This window comes from Oryx dammah, unplaced genomic scaffold (genome assembly GCF_014754425.2).
Source record: "Oryx dammah isolate SB20612 unplaced genomic scaffold, SCBI_Odam_1.1 HiC_scaffold_25, whole genome shotgun sequence".
Classification (NCBI taxonomy): domain Eukaryota; kingdom Metazoa; phylum Chordata; class Mammalia; order Artiodactyla; family Bovidae; genus Oryx; species Oryx dammah.
Window position 1 is genome coordinate 44,832,254 of NW_024070209.1, and position 24,736 is coordinate 44,856,989.

The window sequence follows — 24,736 nt, forward strand, 5'->3', positions numbered from 1 at the left end:
TTGGATAGTCCATAAATGAAATTATGTAACATAAAAGTTCCTTAAGTGATTTTTCTAAAAATTCTTTACTGAATAAAATAGCATGAGATGATTTGTATCCATTTTTGCTCTGGGGGTAATCCTGAGCAGTCCTAAGAAAGGAAATGAAAAAAAATTTTTTTAGTGTAGCCAGATGTGAATTCCCCATATGGGTATGACTTGGGGGAATGATGAGGAACAATGTGATGCTGTGAGTTTAGACATACAGGGTATCTGTGCAGACAGGCTGCAGCCCCGCTGGCCTGCCTGCTGACCACCAGGGACCCCTGCCTGCAGGGTTGACCCTTGGCTGGCTTCTGGGAGCCTGGGTTTGGGGAGACCCTCCCTTCTGACAGGGTGGGTCACTGTGCCCAGATGCTCATGCAGCAGTGGGGCCTCTTCCCAGCACCTGCATCCTTCTGGAGTCTGGACAGTGTGAGCCAGGTTTGTAATAAATCACTGACTCTCTGCTGGGTCCTGTAGGTCCCTCTGGCAAGTCATCAAACCCAGAGGCAGGCTGGGGAACTCAGACCCGGTCCCTGGTCAACATAGCGCAGAGAAAATGTCTGTGGACCACGTGTTGTTGGTGTTGACGTCACCATGGTGATAGAGCAGCATCACCGCAGGCCAGAAGAGATGCTGCTGGCAGTGCAGGCGTTTGTCTCAGACCATAGTGAAGACACTCTCTTCAGTCATCCTCAGGATGGTAGGTCATGGGCCTGCCACCTGTTTTTAAATGTAAACATTCGTTCTTTATTTTACTTTTTTCTTTTTTAAGATTTATGTATTGATTTTTTGGCTGTGCTGGGTCTTCATTGCTGCACTCAGGCTTTCTCTAGTTGCAACGAGCAGGGGCTAGTCTCTAGTTGTGGCGCTCGGGCTTCTCATTGCAGTGGCTTCTCTTGTTGCGGCTCACAGGCTTTAGAGAACAGGCTCAATAGTTGTGGTGCACAGGCTTAGTTGCCCCATGGTATGTGGGATCTTACTGGACCAGGAATCAAACCTGTGTCCCCTACATTGGCAGGCAGATTCTTAACCACTAGACCACCAGGGTAAACCCTACTTTTTTTCCTTAAAGAAACTTTTTATAAATCCCAGTCCTCAGCCTGTGCCCAGTTGAATACAGAGTGAGTTTAACTGAAGAGGCTTCCAACAGTGCCTAACGGCCTGGTCCCTCCCAGTGTGGTCCCAACCCCACCTCCTGCAGTCTTTCCTCCTCACACCCCATCTCCCAACTCGAGCCCCCAGCTGGGCCAGGGCTGTCCAGACATCATGGTCCACCCACTTCCTCTTTGCAACACATGCAGAAGTTTCATTTCAGGATTTTATGTGTGTCTAAGTACTCTAAACTCCTGTGAAAAGTGATGTGCAGATTTAACCACATTTCATAATGATGTTCAGTATTTATTATATGACACAGTTTAAATTTAAACTCAAATTTATGTGTAATATCGGCTTGGTAAATTAAAAAGCAGAGTATACATATGCTAAATGAAATGACCATGATATCTGAAAAATTTTTAAATAATTAAAAATATTCTCCACTTGGTTTTCTAAATCTTGTCCACCCTTCACATATACCCTACAAGTTGCAAACTGATTTTTCCTTCCCTTTGAAGGTGTAGCCCTGACGATTTGATATCAGCGCTACAAATGCCTGTCAGCTAAACACTTGGGGCAGAATCGGCCCTAACTTAAATTTTAGAATGCTCTGGACCAAGGCTTGTGGTTACAGGAACTCACAAGTTCATATGTGTGTCTGTGTTAGTCGTTCAGTCATGGCTGACCCTTTTGTGACCCCATGGACTACAGCCAGGCTCCTCTGTCCAAGGAATTCTCCAGGCAAGAAAACTGCGGTGGGTTGCTATTCCCTTCTCCAGGAGAAGGCAATGGCACCCCACTCCAGTCCTCTTGCCTGGAAAATCCCATGGATGGAGGAGCCTGGTAGGCTGCAGTCCATGGGGTCGCTGAGAGTTGGACACGACTCAGCGACTTCACTTTGACTTTTCACTTTCATGCATTGGAGAAGGAAATGGCAACCCACTCCAATGTTTTTGCCTGGAGAATCCCAGGGACGGGGGAGACTGGTGGGCTGCCGTCTATGCGGTCGCACAGAGTTGGCCACGACCGAAGCGACTTAGCAGCAGCAGGGGATATTCCAGACCAGGGACTGAACCTGGGTCTCCTGCATTGGAGGAGGCCTGGTTACCACCTGAGCCACCAGGGAGGCAAGTTCATACAAGAACACAAAATGAGATGCAAAAACCAGGAGGAAGAATGCAGATAACTCAAGATAAGGACCCTACTTCTAAACCTCTGTCGGCCTTCAGTTGGGATGGCCATGAAATATCTAGCAAATTTCTGTATTCCTGAAGCTCTAAGAGTTGTTTTAAAATATATTTATATATGTGAAGGCACTGGTCCTTGGTTCTCTCTGGCTCTACCTGGATCTGGGTCACACTGAGGGACTCGTGGAAGGGGGAGGGGAGGAGGGAGCCAGCAGAGCTGGGAGGAAGGAGGGGGACTGAGCTGGGACTTGATGTTTCCACATAGCTCTTGGGAACAGCTTGACTTCCTAGAAGCCGACCTGAAGAATCTCCATGTCTCCTGTAAGGAGCAGTGTTTACTCACAGCCGAAAGCAGCTTCATGGCCGTCAAGGCACGTCCTGATGTCTTCTGAACAGGACACCGGGTCCTCTCTATCATCCTGTCTCCCCTCCCCCTCCCCCCAGGTGGTGCCTACAGATTCAGCCCTCATCTCCCCCAGGAACCTTTCTCTGCATCCCCAAGCCCTTCCCACTGCTTCCCCAGGCCCTTGTGCTGGACTTTCCCCATTTGTGAGCATTTTGATGCTGCAAACACAGTTGATTACTTAGAAATATGCTTGTCCTCTGCAGACCAGCCTTGTCTGTAACAGGAACTCACTGTGTGATTTCATATCTTTTTCATAACGAGGATTATCCTTTCCTAAAAGGGAGAAGGAAATGGCAACCTACTCCAGTATTCTTGCCTAGAGAATCCCACAGACCAAGGAGCCTGGCAGGCTGGAGTCCATAGGGTCACAGAATCAGACACGACTGAGTGACTTAGCACACACACACACATAATTTTAAGTTTAAAAGGTGTTACTACATCACTTCTCGCCCTTTCAGCTAAGATCAAGTGTAAAGAGTGTTAACAGAGGTGACGGGGAAAATAACAGAGCTCGGAAAATACCTCTCTTTAGCATAGATCCAGATGAGACTTCCTCTTATGATGCAGTTTTATAGCTATTTGAAATATTAAAAATAAAAAAGAAATCAAAGAAACTTTAAAACGGATAATTCCAGTGAGAAAGACACTTTTAATATGAATCTTGAACTCTGTGTCTCCATCTCTTTCCTTTTAACAATTTTATAATAATTTTTTTTTCACATTACATGCATTTCTTTGTTACATCACGGTCCTCCTGTTGTAAATCAGGTAGACCTGGGTGTGGAATGAGATAGTATATTTGGACTCGGGGATGCAGATCTGGCCCCAGCTGTCCTCTGCTTAAGTTTGATTGCTTGGTCTTTTCTTCTCTCATTCCCAGGTCCCCAGGGTCAGCTGGATGGGTGAATGTGTAATAGCATCGTGTCTTAGCATGGCCCCGGTCCCCAGACCTCACACATGTCACTCACTGGAAGCTAGAGTCACAAGGTGAAGCCGACAAGGCAGGGGGCACAGAGCAGGTATCTCCTGCCCCAATTGTGACCCTCCTCCCCATCTAAAGATGCCCCCCATTACTTCTCCTTAAGAAAGTAGGTCATATAGGACTCAGGGAACTCAAACCAAGACTCTGACAACCTAGAGGGGTGGGATGGGAAGGAAGGTGGGAGAGAAGTTCAAGAGAGAGGGGACATATATATATTTATGGCTGACTCGTGTTGACGTTGAGCAGAAACCAACACAATTCTGTAAAGCAAATTATCCTTCATTTAAAAAATAAATTTAAAATTAAAAAAAAAAGAAAATAGGTCATATAGTCATTCAACAAACATGGATCCTTAGCTCTCCACCAATACTGTGCATGCCATTAATGACAAGAAGATGGATAAGTGACTCAGCCCTAACTCTCAAATCCTCTGCTCTCTGGTGGGAAAGTGACTCTAAGCAGATACATGGTTAGAACAGAGAGACACGTAGACAAGGAAGAAACGACAGTGGAATCCGCCACCCTTGAGGACTGACGCCTCCCCGTCCCCGAGTTGCTCACGGCTCTGCTTCCCCCTCCCCCACCAGGCATCCTGCTGATGATGAACCTTTGTGGCGAGGTGCACGTGTATGAATACGTCCCATCAGTGCGGCAGACAGACCTCTGTCACTACCACGAGCCCTACCATGACGCCGCCTGCACACTGGGCGCCTACCACCCGCTGCTCTACGAGAAGCTGCTGGTGCAGCGGCTCAACGTGGGCGCCCATGGTGACCTGCACCGCAAAGGCAAGGTCGTGCTGCCCGGGTTGCAGGCCGTGCGCTGCCCGCCAGGTGCCTGAGGGGCCGGCCGGGCTCTGCATCCCGGAGATGCTGGAAGGCACCCTGGAGGCGGCGTGACCTCGTGTCTGCAGCTGTGACTTTGTGCTGACCACGGGGATCCTTCCCTTTCTAAGCCATTGAGTGTGTCCGACTGTTCAGAACATAGAAATGGAATTCAAAGAAACAGACTCCAGAAAGATACAAAAGAAAATTTTTCAAGGATAGCTAGGGGGAAAAAAAATGTGTAAGAAATGGATAACTAGCTCCAGAATGTTGGTCTTTCCTTTTAGCTGGCACAGCTGATGGATGACGTGGTTTGTACCTGGAAGCAGCCTCGCCTCGGGACAGTACCTGACACACCTGCTGTGTCATTTGTGTGTCATTTGTCGTGAAAGAGCCCAGAGCTGATGACGAACATCTGGATTATCACTCAGACCTGTTTATAGGAACAGCAGACCCCGCAGGATATCCTGTGAGGAGTTTTCTCCACCTCTGTTCCCAGCTGCCACCGAAGGCTTTGCAGTTTGTGTATCAGGACACATTTCTGAAAGCATGAAGCCCCCTTCCTGGATAGTCCAGGAAGAAGCCAGCTCCGGGCAGCACCCAGGGGAGGCACTTTGCTCTCCTGCAGCGTTTCCTTGCTTGACTAGAATCCCCAGGCATGAGGGAACATCGCGGCAGGTGCGCAGGGAATGGGGCAGCAAGTGGCCGTGGGCAGCACGGCCCCAGGCCCCAGCTCTTCTGGCCTTGGTACCCGCCAGCCCTCCACACAGCCTGCGTGTCTACAGGCACTGACAATTAGGACTCCCCGTGGTGGTGCGGGCGGTCCTTCCAGCCGAGAGCTGTCCCCCTGTGCTTCTAGGGCTGCACACCCGTCTCTTCCCTGTGTTTTCCTCACAGGTTCATGTCATCTGTTGGGATCCTGACAGTGATACACTGACTTCCGCTAATTCTTCCTACAGTCAGATGGTTAGGAATTCCACCATCATCTTCACAGATCTTTGTACATCAGTAACATAACAAAGCCATATAATTAAATACATTTGCGTGAAAGCACTGCTCTTTAACAACAACAACAAAAAAGTACATGATTCAGAGGGAAAGACAGTGAGAGGGGAGAGTCAGCCAAGTATGTTAGCTGTAGCAGCTCATTTTTTTGTAATCTCAATTTTTGTCACAAAAGCATCAAAAAAATTTTTTTCCATAAGTGTAGTAAACCAGAAACATTATGGAATACCTTAGTTAAATGTACAATTTCAATCCATACCCAACACCTATCTCAGCGGTCCAGTTACAACTTCTTGGCCAGAACAGTCACAGCTTCATTAAGTGTGTTCTCCACAAGTGTGTCAACATCAGGAAAGTTTAGTACAGAAGGTTTTTTTGTTCCAGGACTTTATTATTTTTTTTCCTGAGCAAGAATAGTTGACAGAAACTGGCCTCTCTGGTCGGTCTACTCAGCAGAAATCGGACCAAGTCCCAGACATCTCCTGTGGCTTATTGTCACAGTGAATTTGGGGTCATTGAAAAGCTTTGATTGTGACAATATCCACTATAAGCCTACTGTGAGAGCCTCACTTCCAGCTTTATGATAAGGGGTGGATAATTCTGTCCAGCCTGCCAACTAATATCCAAGCAGACATGAGCAGGCCACTTTTCTCCCTCGTTTCCTGAAGGGACACAGCCCTGTGCAGTATCCAGTGAGTCCTGACGCTGGGAAGTGGCTGGTGCAGGGTGACCAGTCCAGTCGCCCTGGGCCCTCCCCAGACTGTGCAGGCTCTGGCCTCAGACGGCTCTGACACTGAAGTTTCTTTACTCACCTTCCTTCTGGGTTTCCCTCTGGGCCTCCTTGTGTCCAGAACAGCCCCTTCTGCTGGCATGAAATACTGGGCAGAAGGAAATTTGCTGGCGGGTCAGCATAGATAAAGTTCAGAAGCCCCAGAAAACACTTCAAAGGCCTCCAAATACATTTTGTTGTAACCCATGCACTTTTAAAATGTACCCTTAGCTCACAGAGATTATAAGAAAGACTGAAGAGGATAAAGCAAATTTAATTAAAGGTTTTGGATTTATTATGGCCTTAAAGACTCTTGGGAACCAGGGTCTGTTAAAAACACTGAGACAGCATGGTACAAGTATTCATACATTGCAGGCTGGGCATTCTTCTGCTTAAGAGTTTAAGTTGTTTAGCTCCTTGAAACTATTAGGCAGTTATAGTTGATGTGTTGACTCTTCATGTCTGCAGACAGTGATTAAGCCCTCTAAATACACACAAGGCAATAAGCAGCTGGCCTTTCCATGAAGGAATTAAAGGAAATGGTGCCTGCTGCATTTCTTTCAGGCTTCACCCCTTCCAGAACGTCCACCCTTGCTGTAAAGAGATGCTCCGTAAACCAAGGCCGTTAGATGGTCCTTTCTTCTCTCTCAGGACTGAAGGAGGTCACACTGCGTCATTTATTGAGGTAACTTCATTCCATCTTTTGTTGTTGCTGTTGTCACACTGAAATGTTGACCAGACATGACAACTCACTCGCGTCCAGGTCCCAGGTCCTCCCCTTGAGGCTCTCCAGCCCTTCCCCAGGTATGAAGGGAGGGTCTAATTGGTAGAGCATCCTCGCTGTCCCCAGGGATGCCAGTGCTGGCCCTACACATCACCTTAAGGGCGAAGGGCCCACAGGTGGACAGGAAGGAATTACATAAGTACCTTCCTCCGTCAGGGATGGCGAGGGGTTTTGGTTCAACTTTAGTCCCAGGGTCTGTCATTGTCCACAGTATGCAGGCCACAGGGAACCCCAGCCCCACCCTCCCCACATGTCCCACACCCTCCTTTAATCAACACTGGGCTCCCCAGTATCATCATCACAGTAGCTGTAGCATCTAGACAAAGCCATGCTTAGGTAATGATCAGCCTTCTCAAAGCTGGGAAATGAAAGTAAGTGTTTAAAGCCACCCGGGGTCACTCTGTTACATGACCACGAGCCAGTTCCTTCTGCTGGAACAGATTAATTCCTGATGTTGTGGGCTGTCCCTTAGGGGCAGGAACGCTCACAGCCACAGAATTAATTAGGTCCAGTCTGGCGGTATAGAGTGGGGTCAGGATCACGTGAGGGATGGTAGGTGATGGAGGATTCCATGCGCACAGATGACGTCATGATGAAAGCACCCTCTCCAGCCTTTCTCTTAGAGATCAAGGCACCGTGCATGGTTGAGGCTGGTGGCCAAAGTGACCCAGTCCCACTGCGCTTAACTATGGCAAGAGGCAGAGCCAGGAGGTAGGGTGATGACCAAGAAACCCGTGGCTGAGTGTGCAAGCCACATAGTGTCTGAATATATTCAACCAGATTGCCTATGTCGACTTCTCACTTTCTGATCGTTTAGGACTCTTACCCAGAGGTTCCACAGCCAGTGAGGGCAGTTGTATGTAGACATTCAGTGCTTAGGGAAAGTGTGCCTGAGTTCACACTTGTGTGTTATCCTCTGGATATTTCCATCATGAAATTATTCTGCATGTGTCTGTGTATCTGTCTCTCAGGCATTATTTATACAACTGGTAAATGAAAGATATTAATCGGTTGAGGGAATAAATTATAAGTTCTGATTCTTGCTTTATTAAGTAACTGAAGCCTTTTAGTAAGAAGAAATACAGAAAATTTCTCTGTGAGCTCAGGCTAATGGAATTTAAGGAATGAAAGATACTGATATAGTTCTGACTCTTGTTATAACAAGTGTGCATGTAGATATAGTTATATAATTGTATATATACATATCTACATACATGGTTGCTTTTAAACATTTTTTTTCATCAAACTTTATTTCTAAAACCTTGACAATAAATTTCTTTAATTATACAAGCACCAGTTTTTTAAGAGAAGTAAGCAAATGTTATATGTCTTTCTGTGAAACAAAAAAATCCAGTTTTCCCATGCACTCATATCTCTCACCTTCTGGCTACATTAAAAAGTATGGCAGAAATATTTACAAGGTGCTCTGAGGGTAGAACTACAACCTAAAGGTTGTGTCCTCATCAGAAACCTAATTGAACTCTGACCTTTGATGAGAAGTTGATCTAGAATTCATGGTTTTTGCAAGATTAGGGGAAGAAATGCTCATTTGGATCTATGGAAAATAGTCTCCCAGCTTAGGTTTCACACAAATTAACTGCATCAGAACTGTTAAAACCTAACATTTATGACACCACACATCATGTTATACTCTAGATAAAAATCCTTGTGAAATTTTTCTTGGAAAAAAAATCCTTGGAAACCAGTCAACTTTTTTAACAGCTTTGGGAATTTTTTGTATGATACTTTTTAAAATGAAATGTGTACTCTTCAACATGAATTAAGGCTTGAGGTTTTCCAGGAGTCACCTTTTAAACGTGTTTGTACACAGTTTAACACTTTGATATTTTCTAGTTTGGTTTTGTATATTTTTATGTGTACACAATGTACAGACTTTTTTCCCTGTAAATAAAACATGTTTTCATTTGTCTAGATGCGTCTCTGTTTTAATTTGTAGAAGTTGCACAAAATAATGAATGAGGGGCAAAATCATGAGGCGTCTCAAGAAAAAAAATGGCACAGAGCCAAGATCTAACTGGAAGATTGTAAAAGGAGTAAGAACAGCAGGGCTTCCCACTCTGAACCTGGACACACCCAGCCTGAAACAGGTAGTTACCTGAGGGTTACCTGCCAGACCAGGAGAATGGGCATGAAATTCAGAGGAAGGACAGCCCTAGGCATTCCGTGCCATGCTCAGGAAACCACAAGTGCACAGAATCCGGCAGGAGGGAAGCCCTCCAGCACAAAAGGCAAAATTAGGCATAGAGGTCCTAATGTTACTTATAGGCCAGCACATTGATTAATTTATTGTCACCAGCGTGACAGAGCTTTTAGTCTTAGAGACTACAAATAAGGGCTTCGCAGGTGACTCAGTGGTAAAGAACCTGTCTGCCAATACAGGAAACAGGAGACACAGGTTCGATCCCTGGGTCGGGAAGATCCCCTGGAGGAGGGCATGGCAACCCACTCCAGTATTCTTGCCTGGAGAATCCCATGGACACAGGAGCCTGGTGGGCTACAGTCCATGAGGTTGCAAAGAGTTAGACACAACTAAGCGACTTAGGATGCCTGCACACATGATAATTGAATGATTAGAAGGAGGCCTTGGAGAAGGCAATGGCAACCCACTCCAGTGTTCTTGCCTGGAGAATCCCAGGGATGGGGGAGCCTGGTGGGCTGCCGTCTCTGGGGTCGCACAGATTCGGACACGACTGAAGCGACTTAGCAGCAGCAGCAGCAGCAGCAGCAGCAGCAGAGGGAGGCCTGGAGACACTGGAGTCACCTTACCCACTACTATGTCACGTTATCCTTAGTGTCTTTGCCCTTTCCTCATGAAGGGAAATCAGTTAGTTAGGCCCCCAGAAGGAAATTCCCAGAGATTTTCTGGTTAGAATGTGAAGGAATCCTGGAGGGGAAGTGTCCAGGGTTGACTCTGAGGACTGATGTGAGCAGCCGGGAGGCCCTGAATTCCCTCTGAGTGATGTGCTAAGTCACAGGGGACCCACACTGTAACTCGCCATCAGTTTTCTTTCCCCACAAGGTGCAAGATGCCAGCTTCCAGGTCATTGAAATGCAGGCCTGATCTGGGAAGACTAGAGCTGGGGCCCTGCAAGGATGCTGAGATGAGGTGGCCTGGGACAAAGATGAGGCCAAAGAGTGGGGAGCAGGAGGCCAACTCCACCTGCCTCAGGGGAGACAGCCCTGGGCGCTCTGTGCTGTGCTTACAAAACCCCAGGTATACAGAATCTGGCAGGAGGGAAGCCCTCTGGCAGCAAACCTCCCTGACCCTTCATCTGAGCAGGGGTTGGCAAACTATAGCCCACAGCTTCCTTTGTCAGTAAAGTTTTATTGGGCTGCAGCCATACTCATGTGTTGACGTCTTAGCCATGGCTACTCCATACAGAATCGAATAGTTGCTACAGAGACCTAATAGCCACCGATCCTAAAATATGTATTATCTGGTTCTTTACAGAAAGGATCTGCAGAGTCTCAATTTTAGATACAAAATACAAGAGCTTGTTTAGGCAAGCATTGTGTTAATGGCGGGCAGGTGGTCCTCCCAAACCACCTTCTAAGGTAGTTATAATATCAGCTTCAAGAATATTGGGCTTACAGAGGTTAATTCACCAGCCTGCAACCCCACAGCCAGGAAGTGATCGAGTCCAGCTTGCAGTACCCATCTGACTCAAAGCCTCTACTTGGAACTCTTAGGTCAGGCTTTCTTTTTCTTTTCAATTTTTATATATTTATTTTGTTGCCCTGGTTCCTAGTTGTGGCATGCTCACAGAATGTGAAGTCTTAGTTATTGGCATGTGGGATCTAGTTCCTTGACTAGGGATCGAAACTGGGCCCCCTGCACTGCGAGCGTGGAGTCTTAGCCACTGGACCAACAGGGAAGTCCTGTGTCAGGCTTTTTAGAGCCTTTTCTCCCTGTGACACTACCCTGCTGCTCAAATACCCCCCAAACTCCTAAACCCCTGAACTGCGTGTATCAAGTGCAATTTCTACTTCCCATCTCTGTGTTTGTCACAGCCCAGTAGAAGGAGCAGGTCTCATATGCAAAGAGAAAGCCAACATCCCATAAACTCCCCCCAACACATACACAGCTCCCATCCTAACTCCTCGGTGTTGTGCTGGAGAAACCACCTTGAAGAATGAGACACTACATGTGAAATGATCACAAAAGTCAAAGGAACAGAAAAATCAATGGATATAAGGGGAATTTGTAGAGACTGGAAGGCAAAATAACAAAAATGAGAAAGCTGGGGGTGAGAGGGAAGCTGAAGAGGGAAGGGATATATGTATATGTATAGCTGATTCACTTTACTGTACAGCGGGAGCTAACACAACATTGTAAAGCAACTATACTGCAATTAAAAAAAAAATAGAAAACTGATATGCTGCAGGAGCAAGATCTAATCCAAGCTTCTAGGCCTTCAGCCTTTGTTCACTTTGTTGTGCTGCTTCAGTGTTACTGGCCTCCCCACCCACCTCTGAGCTACTAGGCCCGCTAGACCACTGCACTTGATGGCTGCTGCTGTTATTGTTTAGTGACTAAGTCTTGTCTGTTTGTGACCCCATGACTATAGCCCACCAGGCTCCTCAGTATACTTGCCTCTCCAGGCAAGAATACTAGAGTGGGTTGCCGTTTCCTTCTCCAGGGGATCTTCCTGACCCAGGGATAGAAACCACGGCTCCCGCATTGTCAAGCAGATTCTTTACCATCTGAGCCACTAGGGAAGACCTTTATATCATACATAAATACATACGTGACTTAAAAATAATTTTAAGTGCCCAAATAATTAGAACTAGTGATTATCTCTGCATGGGCATGGTGAGAAAATGAGGAGCTTATCTTTATCCTGATACTTAATATATTTTTAAAAGATCTATAAACATAACAACAAAAAACAAATTTTAACAATATTCAGGAGATCTTGTGGTCTAGTGGGAAAAGATGAGCTTCGACAGTGTGGCTGGTCAGAGAAGAGAACCCCTCTCCTGCTTTGCTTTATTCATTTAATTGATCCAGATGTGGTGGGGATCAGAACCCCCAGATGCTCACTGCTATACAGGCAAGTTCAGCACCCAGCACCCTGTAATGGCACCACCAACAGCACGGGATCATGTTATTGATGAGAAAGGCCAGGTCAGTGCCTACCTCCTCTCTAGCTAGGCAACCTTGAATACAGCATTTATTTTCTCTGACGTTTGTTTCTTCATGTGTGAAAAAAGAGGTCATAACAGCACCTACTCATTGAATTATTGCAATGATTAATTTAGACAGTGTGTGTAAATTATTTAGCATAGGGTCTGACAGCTAACGAAATGAATCGTTGCTGGTCTTGTTATTATTTTTATATTTTGATCTCCTCAGTCTAATATATCTAAATAATTAATAGAAGAGGACATTCACGGATGCTAAACAGAGCAGATGGTTGCTTTTTCACAGACGTTTCAGATGTTTAAATTTTAAACTAAAATGAAACTATGTCTTTGTGGGGATGATTTGTTTTCAACTCTCTCTAAACAAAGTACAACAGGAATCCTCCTCTTGCATGAAATAAGGAAGCCCAGGTAAATATGAAAGAAAATTTTTTCTTCTTTCTTGAAACATCAGGGCCTATTGGCCTAACACCATCTATCAGACATGGGGATGAGGTAAGCTATCTAGTCGGGGTGACTCCACGGCTGCATTTAGCCCTGGAGCCACCCAGGAGAAGCCAGCAGAGGAACCGGCCGACAGACCTGCAGAGTGGGAGGAACAACACAGAGCTTCTGCTTTGAGCCTTTCTACCCTGGTGACTCAGTGGTAAAGAATCTGCCTGCAATGCAGGAGACCCAGGTTCAAGCCCTTTGTGTCCCAGCAGGGGTGTGTGATCTCAGGTCTGAGTGTGGTCCAGGGGACATGAGGGGCAGTGGCTGGAGGTTCTGAGTAGGACTCATAGGGCCTTGGGGATGGGGTGGGGACAGAACCCCTCCCCCACATTCTCTGCTGCAGCTCCTCTGAAATACATAGACGGCAGTATTTGATGCATGTTTCCTGAGCACTAAGTGGAAGGTGTTAACTACTTGAGACCCTGAACACACAGCCCAGTCCTCCTATAGCCTAAGGACTGACAATATTCACCCTGTGACACCACCGGCAGCCTCCCCATCAGCCAATCAGAGGATTGTGGGCGAGCTAATCACACACCCTGAGACCCTCTCCCTTACCTGCTTTTAAAAGTGTTTTGCTGAAAGCCTTCAGGCAGTTTGGGGGAGCTAGGGGCTTTTTAGGGCATGAACCACCCTTCTGCTTGTAGGGCCCTGCAACAAACCTCTGCTCCAAACTCCAATGTTTCAATTTGCTTCACTGTGTGTGGGCACACAGACTTGTGCTAACACAAGTTTGGGATGCTGTCCAGGGTTTTGATGTTTGTGGTGAACCAGTCATCAGTATGTGGTGCTTTCTCATCCTTGGCCAAAATAAATAGTTCTAAGGTGAAAATGAGGGTACCCATCTTATGATCACGCCTCATGTCTGAGGCTAGCAGAATAGGCCATTCCAAACAGACCACTTTGGCTTAAGGATTATTTTGATCTAAAGGCACCTGAAAGACAGCAGGTGCAAGAAGTGTGCTCAGATCACCTATTTTCCTCCTGGAGGCAGGAAATGAAGCTCCGCTATGAATGATGCCCTCTGGTTCTAGGAGAAAAGAAGCATTCCCATTCCCTGAGAAAGGGAGTCGAGGTGGAGAGAAATCTGTACAAACTCTGATGAAGTTTGACCTTGACCTTCCTTTAGCCTCTGAGTATTTTAGTTTCTTCCCCATGACGGAAACTCTGTTCAAACTGCTGTTCGAGCACCGAGGCCTCCGGAGGCTCCCACGTGCCAGCAACAATCTGCACTGTGTTGTGTGCTGTGCTTAGTTGCTCAGTTGTGTCCAACTCTTTGTGACCCCATGGACTGTAGCTCACAAGGCTCCTCTGTCCATGGGATTCTCCAGGAAAGAATACTGGAGTGGGTTGCCATGCCTTCCTCCAGGGGACTTTCCCAACCCAGGGATTGAACCCAGGTCTCCCACATTGCAGGTGTATTCTTTACTGTCTGAGCCATCAGGGAAGGCCAAGAATCTGCACACCATTCTGTAAACCTACTGTTTGTCAACTTAATTCTCAACCTAACTGGAGCCCGTAAGACAGTCAAGATAAAGCTTGGCCTTCTTGACAGACCCGGTGAAATATTTTTATTGCTGATTGCTGCAATTCAGTGCTTTTTGTTTGTTTGTTTCTTTTTAAACCTTTCATTTTAAAAATTTTATTTATTCATTATTTTTGACCACACCATGAGGCATGTGGAATTAGTTCTCCGATCAGGGATCATACCCATACCCCCTCTACACTGGAAGTGCAGAGACTTCGCAACTGGCCTGCCAGGGAAGTCCCAGTGCTTTTCTTGTTTGGAGGCTTCCTAACCAAGAGAGGAAGGCTTCCAGTGGGGGACACAGCAATGTCACCAACATCTTGGCCATTTGTGTTCTCAGGTCATTTGGCCAAAAAAGTGAGCAGAGAAGAGAGGTTGCAGTCTGCTGGGGTACCATGGTCCTGCCATGGAGGAGACAGTGGGAGCTGTTACACTATGGGGGCAGGAAGAGGAGAATGGAGCCCAGACAACCCCTGGTCCTTAAGCTGCCACGTCTTGTGTGACACCTGAACACGGGCCAGTTTACTGAGGCTGAGATGCAAATGAAAAGCTGAGTTATCCCCGGGAAAATGGAATGGGAGTGTGGCCTCTGTGCATGTTTCCTTCCCTGCCCGGAGGAGCATCTGTTCATATTTTCAATGGTCTCCTTTCTCTTCCCTTGCCTTCTTCCCCACATTGTATGAGGCAGAGGTCCCTGGGACAAATTTCATGGAAGACAATTTTTCCATGGACAGGGATGGTTTCGGGATGATTCAAACACATGGCATTTATTGTGCACTTTATTTCTATTATTCTTACATCAGCCCCATCTCAGATTATCAGAAACTAGGTTCTGGAGTTTGGGAAGCCCTGGCATAATGGGTATTCTAGTGATATTCATGTTGAAACTGTGACTATAAGTTGCAGAATATTCCGAGGGCATTACAACTGCTGCAGAAACCCCTGTGTCTCCTGAGATGCCTGGAGCTGGTTGATTGAATGATGGTGGCTTGGACTGGATCCTGTGGGGAAGGGCCATGTTGTTTCAGGTGGGAGCTGTCACTTCAAAAGTGTGAGGTTAGAAGGAAGGTTTAGGCAGGTGCTGAGTAATCAAAGGTGTGGGTGCAGGAAATAGCTCACAGTTTTGAGGATGTGCCCACCTGATTCACACATTCTTTCAAGTCAGAAGGAATTCCTCCTTACAAGTCTTCTTGGGAAGCAGTAGGAAAACTGGCAACAATGCATGCTTCCTCTCCCAGCCTACAACCAGGAGGGTGGGCACACACCCGTGCACTGCCCAACTGCATGTTCTCCCCCTGGACTCTGAGGTTTGCGTTTGTGGCACAAAGTCCACAAGATCATTGAGACATGAGCCCTGACAGCATCTTGGCCAGGCCACCAGTGGCCCCGAGCTGGGTTCCGTCCACAGCCCCACCTCCTACTTCTTTCAGGACTACATCCCTGATACTGAGCTCTCTGAGATTAATATGGGAGATTAATCCTTTGTCAGTTGCTTCATTTTCAATTATTGATTAATGCATATATGTGGAATCTAAAAAAATAGTACTGATGAACCTATTTACAGAGAAGAAATGGAGACGCAGATGTAGAGAATGAACTTGTGGACACAGCAGGGGAAGGTGAGGGTGTGACAAATCAAGGGAGTAGCATTGACATACATACAGATAACTAGTGGGAAGCTGCTGCAAAACACAGGGAGCTCAGCTCAGTGCTCTGTGATGACCTAGAGGGTGGGATGGAAGAGGATGAGAGGGAGGTCCAAGAAGGAGGGGGTATATACATACACATGTACCTGATTCACACTGTTGTACAGCAGAAACTGATACAACATTGTAAAGCAATTATCATCCAATTTTTTAAAAAAAGGCTGATTCTCAGCCCTTCACTGTTGTCATCAACAGCTCAACATCCTTCCTCTTCTGATGAACTTGCCTAAGTTTGTTTCTATCTCTTGCAACCAAGGATTGACTAGTACCCCAAGCAATCAAAAGTGCTCTTCAAAAATGAGACAATTTTCTAGCAAAGATTTTTTTCTGTTATCTTTCTAGCAACCTCTTTTAATCACAACTATTGAAATATTTTGATAACATCATTTGACATCATGTTCATTAGAAAAATTTTTGTAAGTAAGAAATTAAATGGAAAAATTAGAAAATTTATTAAAGTTAGTATTATAAATATAAATTACAATTTGCTTCAAAATTTCAGAGTAGGCTGATGGAAAGCTAAAATACTTTGGCTATTGTAAAATCAGAAATGAGATAAGGTATAAATTACATATACAAGGTATAAATTACATATATGTATACATATAATTTACATATACAATATAAATAACTATATAAATTACATATATAATTTACATACACATGTACATATACAAGTGTGTGTGTGTGTGTGTGTGTGTGTGTGTGTGTGTGTGGTTGTATACTTTCCTCCCAAACACAGATTTCCTTGTACTTTTTCCAGAGCTTCAGAATCAGATTTACCATCCTGCTAATTTTACATGACATTTAATGAACATCTGACACCTCCATAAACAATTTTTTGAATTTCTTCTCTCCATTTGAAAATTTCTGAACCATTGTGAAAAGACATCTATTTTTAAAGACATAATATGTTCTGCTTCTATCGGAAGGTTTTGAGAGTTGATTTTCCCCTGTAACTTATGTCGGCAGTAACTGACATTTGAAGCTTATGAAGCTTATTACATGTGCTTGACACGTCGACAGTGTCATTGAACATGCTGCTTGGTAGATAAAGATTAGTCATCAGTGTGAAGCTGTATTTATGGAAACATGAAATTAAAAACTCAAGTAATTCAATAATTTACACCTTGAAAAAAACATGTTCCAGAAGCAAAATTCTAAGATGATAACACTTCTCAAAGCAATCTACAGATTCAATGCCACCTCTACTGAAATATCAATGCCTTTTTCTGTAGAAATGGAAAAGGCAGCACTCAAACTCATACAGAATTACTAGGAAACCAGAAAAACCCAAACAGCCAGGTGTCCTGTATGTGAGTAAAAAGGACAAATGCTCCTCCAGGACTGTGGGCTCTGGGAAACAAATGCCTTCAGGCTCCAACATTCCAGACTCTAGGGATCATAATGAAGGTTTTTCCTCTCGGGCTAGGATTAACTGTAAGATGGGCTTACAGAATCAAGGTTCCTCAAACTACAAGCTGATGGCAAAGTTGCAACATCATTAAAATCCCTGTGTCTCTGTACATGTGTGGCTGAGTCCCTTTGCTGTTCACCGGAAACTACCACGAGGTTGTTAATCAGCTATGTGCGTGCGGGCTAAGTCATTTCAGTCATGTCGAACTCTTTGCAACCCTATTGACTCCCACCAGGCTCCTCTGTCCATGGGATTCTCCCGGCAAAAATAGTGGCATGAGTTGCCATTTCCTTAGGGAGGGGCACTCAGGCAGTTACCCACATCTTAAAGCCATGGTTCTCAGATCTGGTTGACTGGATGGTCCAGCTCTTTTTGCTATTTGGAATCACAGCACAACTGTGAGCTAGCTCTCCTTCTGAAAATGTCTCTGAATTGAGAACTTCTGAACTCCTTATGATTCTTCTGCCTCACATCAAAGCCGCAGGCCCATCCTAATTAACTGCCTGTCTTTCAGAGATGGATGGAATGAGCTACTTGCATCTGTTTGATGTTCTTCCAAAAGCATAAATTACCCACTCAGCCCACCTCTAGCATCCGAGTCAAACGGGCTTGGGAAAGATGAAATAGAAGCAGACAAAACCTCGCCCCCTGACCCTCCACCAAGTACTTGGAAAGTGGAGATAGAGAAAAGATTTTGTCTGTGGGATCTATGGTTTGAAGAATCCATGCAATTTCCTCCTCTTCTTCTGTTTTCTGAAGCGTTTTCTTTTTTTCCACTTCCTCAGTCAATAAAAAAAAGCTGAGTAACAGCTGTTTCATCTCTTGCTCTTATAAATTGGAAATGGATTTTTTGTAACACAGCGAAATTCTGTACCACAAAAATCGATGAACCCCATGGACGGTGGGAAAGGGATTTGACCTATTTAAGGATTAATGAAATGTAGGTGCGAGCCCAGCGCTGAGCCCATGTCTCCAGCTTGGCCTCTGTCCACCTGCCTCCTGGGGAGGGACTAGGGGGAGCTGCCTTTCTCTGGGTGGTGCACACTCTGGGCTAAGCTCTGATGGCTTCTGTGCCTCTGATCTCACTGTTCCCACGCCCCACCCTTCACTGCCTTCATCTGCCGGCGCGGTCCCTGACTGAACATCCCTCCGTCCACAGAGCCCTCCCCATCAGCCTCCCCCTCCCCCTGCTGTGGATCAGCCTTTCCTCTGAAACAGGGCTGAGCTCATTCCTCTGTTGCCTGTCCTCTGCCTCCAGGCCTGGGCTCCTGGGGGGTGGAGGTGACTCCTCCACAGGGAGCAGTTCTGAATTCATCACTTGGGTTCATCAGGATTGCCTGAAACAAGCGCATAGACCCCTGCTCACCTCCATGCTTTATTCATCTCATTCCATGTCTCCAGTGCCTTCCCTCTGTTCTCCTCTCCAGGTGCTCAGATACTAACCATCCACTAAGACCAAGCTGAGAGCATCCCAGGTGGCACAGGGTAAAGAACTCACCTGCCAAACAGGAGACATAAGAAACACAAGTTCAATCTCTGGATTGGGAAGATCCCCTGGAGAAGGAAATGGCAACCCACTCCACGGAAAATCCCATGGACAGAGGAGCCTGGTGGGCTACAGTCCATGGGGTCACAAAGAGTCAGACGCAACTGAGCAACTATACACACACACACACTAGACCAAGGTCAATTCCCACCTCCTCCATGAAGCCCTCTAGGACTCTTCTTCCTGACTCTGATTGTACCTGCAACCTGACTCTGTTGGTTGATTCCTCCTCTGCTCTGTATAAAACTCTGGATCTCCTCCAAAGCTGGCCCTCACCTATGACTCTATACTCTGTCTCTGGGTGGTTCCATCCATATCACATCACTGCCATGGTCTAGGTGCTGTTCTTCCCTTTAGCTTCATCTCTAACTTTAGTTGAATCTATTCAATTCCTTCTTGACTATGCCATTGAACTATTTTAACAGATCAACATGGAACCCAAGATCTTTCTTTTCCCAAAGAGTTCCACCCACCATGAGCCTCACCTCGGTAACCAGAGTTTTCCCCTACTTTGTAAAAATTTAAGAAGTGCCCTTTCCACTAGACACTTTACTCCCAGCATTGGAACTTTCTCATGATATATTAATGTTATCTGGACAAGACAATGCCTCCACCAGTTGGAAACTCTTATTATAAAAATAGGAATCTGTGCTGTCAGGGGAATAAACGGCAGCCTTTAGAAGCAACACCATCATTCTCTAAAGTACACCTGGTCACCCTGATGGACTGAAATACAGGTGCCTTTCCTGTTAAAACTGTCTGGAGCACGTCACCCAGGCATTGGTTCTGAATGTTTACTTGATACAATGAAATAATTTAAAAGTGAAAGTGAAGTTGCCTAGTCGTGTCCAACTCTTTGCGACCCCGTGGACTGTAGCCTACCAGGCTTCTCCATCCATGGGATTCTCTAGGGAAGAACACTGGAGTGGGTTACCATTTCCTTCTCCAACCCACTATTAGCTATGTTCATGTTTTTTTAAAAGGAAAAGAAAATAAGAAAAACAGAGCATTGTTAAAATCATACCCTTGAAATTTTCTGGAAGTAAACAGAAGGAGTGCCCGACATTCTTTTATTATTATTATTATTTATTTTATTCAGGGACTTCTGGTGGCTCAGTGGTAAAGAATCTGCCTGCCAATGCAGAAGACATGGGTTCAATCCCTGGTCCAGGAAGATCTCAGAGCAACTAAGCCCATGTGCCACGACTGCAGAGCCTGTGCCCTAGAGTCCATGGGCTGCAGCTACTGAAGCCCGTGTACCCTAGAGCCTGTGCTCTGCAACGAGAAGCCGCCGCAATGAGAAGCCCTGGCCCTGCAGCTAGAGAGTGTCTCCCACTCCCTGAAACTAGAGAAAACCCTGCATAGGCTCACCTGGGCCGGGCAGGTGAGGGCCAGCGTGGGGCAGGGAGAGGAGCCCCCAGTCCCTACAGCGCACAGCGAGGCGTTGCTCGCCCTACGGGTCGAGGAGCGCCGTGGCGGCTGGTGATCATACCTGGGGACTTGGTTCAGAGAGACGTTCGCTTCTGGCAGCCGGATTGAAGACAGAACCTTTGGGTGGCCCAGAGAACAGGAACCTGACTTGAGGCCCAGCTCTCAGATTCCTGTGGATACACTGCCTGCTCATCTATATCATGGCCCTCCACCCCCGCAGAGTTCGGCTGAAGCCCTGGCTGGTGGCCCAAGTGGATAGTGGCCTGTACCCAGGGCTCATCTGGCTACATAGGGACTCTAAATGCTTCCAGATCCCCTGGAAACATGCCACCCGGCACAGCCCCCAGCAAGAGGAGGAAAACACCATTTTCAAAGCCTGGGCTGTGGAGACAGGGAAGTACCAGGAAGGGGTGGATGACCCCGACCCAGCTAAATGGAAGGCCCAGCTCTGCTGTGCTCTCAACAAGAGCAGAGAATTCAACCTGATGTATGATGGCACCAAGGAGGTGCCCATGAACCCAGTGAAGACATATCAAGTGTGTGACATCCCCCAGCCCCAGGGTTCGACCATTAACCCAGGATCCACTGGGTCTGCTCCTTGGGATGAGAAAGAAAATGATGTGGATGAAGAAGATGAGGAAGATGAGCTGGACCAGTCACAGCACCACGTCCCCATCCAGGACACCTTCCCCTTCCTGAACATCAGTGGTTCTCCCATAGCACCAGCCAGTGTGGGCAACTGCAACCCTGAAGCAGTGTGGCCCAAAACGGAACCTCTGGAGATGGAAGTGCCTCAGGCACCTATACAGCCTTTCTATAGCTCTCCAGAGCTGTGGATCAGCTCACTCCCAAGGACTGACCTGGACATCAAGTTTCAGTACCGTGGGAAGGAGTATGGGCAGACGATGACCGTGAGCAACCCCCAAGGCTGCCAGCTCTTCTGTGGGGACCTGGGTCCCATGCCTGACCAGGAGGAGCTCTTTAGTCCCATCATCCTGGAACAGGTCAAGTTCCTGGCGCCAGAACACATCACCAATGAGAAGCAGAAGCTGTTCACCAGCAAGCTGCCAGACGTCAAGGATAGAGGACTGATTCTGGAGGTCAGCAGGCATGCCGTCTATGCCATCAGGCTGTGCCAGTGCAAGGTGTACTGGTCTGGGCCCTGTGCCCCATCACTTGTTGCCCCCAACCTGATTGAGAGACAAAAGAAAGTCAAACTGTTTTGTCTGGAAACGTTCCTGAGTGATCTCATTGCCCACCAGAAAGGACAGATAGAGAAGCAGCCACCATTTGAGATCTACTTATGCTTTGGGGAAGAATGGCCAGATGGGAACCCCAGGAAAGGAAATTCATCTTGGTTCAGGTCATTCTGGTGGTGGCTTGGATGATCTATGAGATGTTTTCTGATGACTTCACACGATCCTTTGACAGTGGCAGTGTCCACCTGCAGATATCAACTCCAGACATCAAGGATAACATCGTTGCTCAGCTGAAGCAGCTGTACCACATCCTGCAAACCCAGGAAAGCTGGCAGCCTATGCAGCCCGCCCCCAGCATGCAACTGCCCGCTGCGCTGCCAACTCAGTAATCATGAATACCATCTTCCTTTTTTTACAATATTGTACATGAATATTTTTTATTTTTCAGATTAAACCAGCTTTCAAGCCTTTTTCTTCTTTCTAACAATACTAGTAGTCTCTGACTCTCCAAGTATGTCTAACTTTTAAAGTTGATTGAATTTATGAAAAAAATCATCCTTCATACTTTCCTCTTCTTCTTTAAACCTCCCAAGGTAGTATAATGTAGTATCAATAGAAGGAGATTTAGCCTGGAGTCTGGACAACAGGGTTCTAACTGCAGCCTTGCTTCCAATGGGGTGACCTTGAACCAAGTCATTTAAACTCTGGGCTTCATATTCATTACTGTAAAGTGAAGGAGTTAGAATGATGCCTGAAATAATGCCATCTTTAAGACTCTGACTTGATGACTTCATTCTATTTGTACAAGGCAAAACTGCCTGGAACAGAACCCTTCTGCCTTGTTCTTGCTCCTTTTTTTTTTTTTTTTTTTTTGCTTTCGTTAAAGTCCCCTGAAGCACTGAAAAATAAAGAAAAGCCTGAATAGTAACTAAGACTGCTGCTGCTGCTGCTAAGTAGCATCAGTCATGTCCGACTCTGTGCAACCCCATAGACGGCAGCCCACCAGGCTCCTCCGTCCATGGGATTTCCCAGGCAAGAGTACTGGAGTGGGGTGCCATTGCCCTCTCCGAACTAAGACTCAGCACAGCCTAAATAAATAAATAAATATTTACTTATTTACTTGGCTGCACCAGGTCTTAGTTGGGCTTCCCAGGTGGTGCTAGTGGTAAAGAACTTGCCTGCCAATGCAAGAGATATAAGAGATGCCAGTTCGATTCCTGGGTTGGAAAATCCCCTGGAGGAGGGCATGGCAACCCATCCCAGTATTCTTTCCTGGAGAATCCTGTCAGGGGAGCTTGTAATTTCCTCAGTTCTGTCTCGTCACAACAAAAATTTGAAGCGACGGACGTTAAAGCCCTCAGCGCACCACAGCTCTCAGACAGTACGTGTTACAGCTCCATGTTACAGCTCAGTTTTATTTAGAAAATAAAAGGAAAATACATCCATGAGGAATGAGGGCATGCCAACCCAAAAGACAGAGAAGTGAGAGAGAAAGGGAGAAAGAGAGACAGAGAGTGCACGCAAGCACGGGATAGAGACCCCTGGCCCTTTGGCTCCTCTTTTTATATGTTCTTTCCTCCCCCTGGGCATGCCCTATGTAAACTGGGCTAGCCAGGAGTGCCGTTTGTTCTACCTGAGGTCCTCACTCTGGTCCTTGGACATTCCTTTGTTCTATTTTTGAGGGCTTTTCCCTTCCTTGTCTTCTAGCCACCACCATTTTGGACTCCTTTTTCCTGTTCTAACTACCTAACAATCCCATGGACAGAGAAGCCTGGCGGGCTCCAGTCCTTAGGACTACAAAGTCAGACTCGACTGAGCGACTAAGCATGCACGCACACACAGGTCTTAGTTGCGACACGTGGAATCTTAAGTTGCAGCATATAGGATCAGGCCTGGGCCCTCTGCACTGGGAGGAAGGAGTCTTTTCATGTGAAATTTAACTCAAAGAAAGTGAGAGATCATTTATCCATTCTGTATGTAATAGTTTGCATTTACTAACTCCAGACTCACAACCCATCCCTCTCCTACCACGTCCCCCTTGGCAACAAGGTCCTAGAGTATAGTCCAGGAAACTCTACTGAATATCCGGAGATAAACCATAATGGAAAAGAATATTAAAAAAGACTTTATCTGAATGTAACTGAATCACTGTGCTGTGCAACAGAAATTAACACAACATTGTAAATCAACTATACTTCAACTAAAAAAAAAGAGGAGGGGGATCTCTGAGAAACTGATTTTTATCTTGTCTCCTTTCACTGCTTGTTTCTTTCAAATGTAAATCTTGACACTGCAAACACAAAGCTGACTCTAAAAAACAAAATAAAAAGAGAGAGAGCCTGAAATGTTCCAACCTGAAAGAGCAGCAGACAAATGGCTATGATGATACAGCTGTACAAATGCTGATTGAAAAGGCAACTTGAAAGAGAAGAGCAGTGTTCAAAACAATTATTAACACTAGAGGCCCAGAGATCACTGGATAAATCAGAGCTCAAATGAAAGTCTCTTCCTGCACATTCTAGCCAGATGTACTTGAATCTTCAGAAATTGTTAAAATGCACATCTCAGCTTTTCTAGGCTCTGCATCTGTGTCTCCTAACTGTGGGGCTTATTCTGAGTAACACGTGTGTGTGTGCTCAGTTGTGTCCAACTCTGTGTGATCCCACGGACTGTAACATGTGTGTGCTAAGTCACTCAGTCATGTCCAGCTCCTTGTGATTCCATGGACTGTGACCCACCAGGCTCCTCTGTCCATGGGATTCTCCAGGCAAGAACACTGGAGTGGGTTGCCATTCCCTTCTCCAGGGGATCTTCCCAACCAGGGATCGAACTCAGGTCTCCTGCATTGGCAGGTGGATTCTTTACCACTGAGCCCACAGGGAAGCCCTCAAGAAGGAAGATTGTCTCTTAAAGGTTCTCACCCTTGTGAGTTGAAGGAATGCTAGTCCCTAAGGAGGTAGCTGAATGCAGATGCACAGTGCATACTAAAGGGGAGAGAGGAGACCCAAAAAGGCAAAGAAAAATGTTTAATTTCATAAAATATGAATTTAACTTCACCACCCAAGAGAAATTTACATTAGCCGGGCTTCCCACTTCCAGGCCCTTCTGCCCACCCACCACCATCATGATGCATGATCACTTACTTCACTGATTTTCAAAACACTGACAGGAGCTT

General features: G+C 46.1%; 2 protein-coding genes across 2 annotated transcripts in view; both read left to right on the plus strand.

The window, feature by feature from the left end:
• The window catches only part of ST6GAL2 (ST6 beta-galactoside alpha-2,6-sialyltransferase 2), a 31,475-nt gene extending 22,467 nt beyond the window's left edge, over nucleotides 1–9,008 (plus strand). The window contains exon 5 of the mRNA XM_040224207.1: nucleotides 4,282–9,008. Coding sequence (XP_040080141.1) covers nucleotides 4,282–4,535 — 254 coding nt within the window. The 3' untranslated portion in view covers nucleotides 4,536–9,008. The remainder of the gene's footprint in view (nucleotides 1–4,281) is intronic.
• Nucleotides 9,009–20,436: 11,428 nt separating this feature from the next.
• On the plus strand, nucleotides 20,437–21,950 carry LOC120851444 (interferon regulatory factor 6-like). The gene is given in 2 exon segments (XM_040224208.1): nucleotides 20,437–21,697; nucleotides 21,700–21,950. Coding segments are annotated over 2 exon segments (1,386 nt in total). The 5' UTR covers nucleotides 20,437–20,562.
• The last annotated feature ends 2,786 nt before the right edge of the window (nucleotides 21,951–24,736 follow it).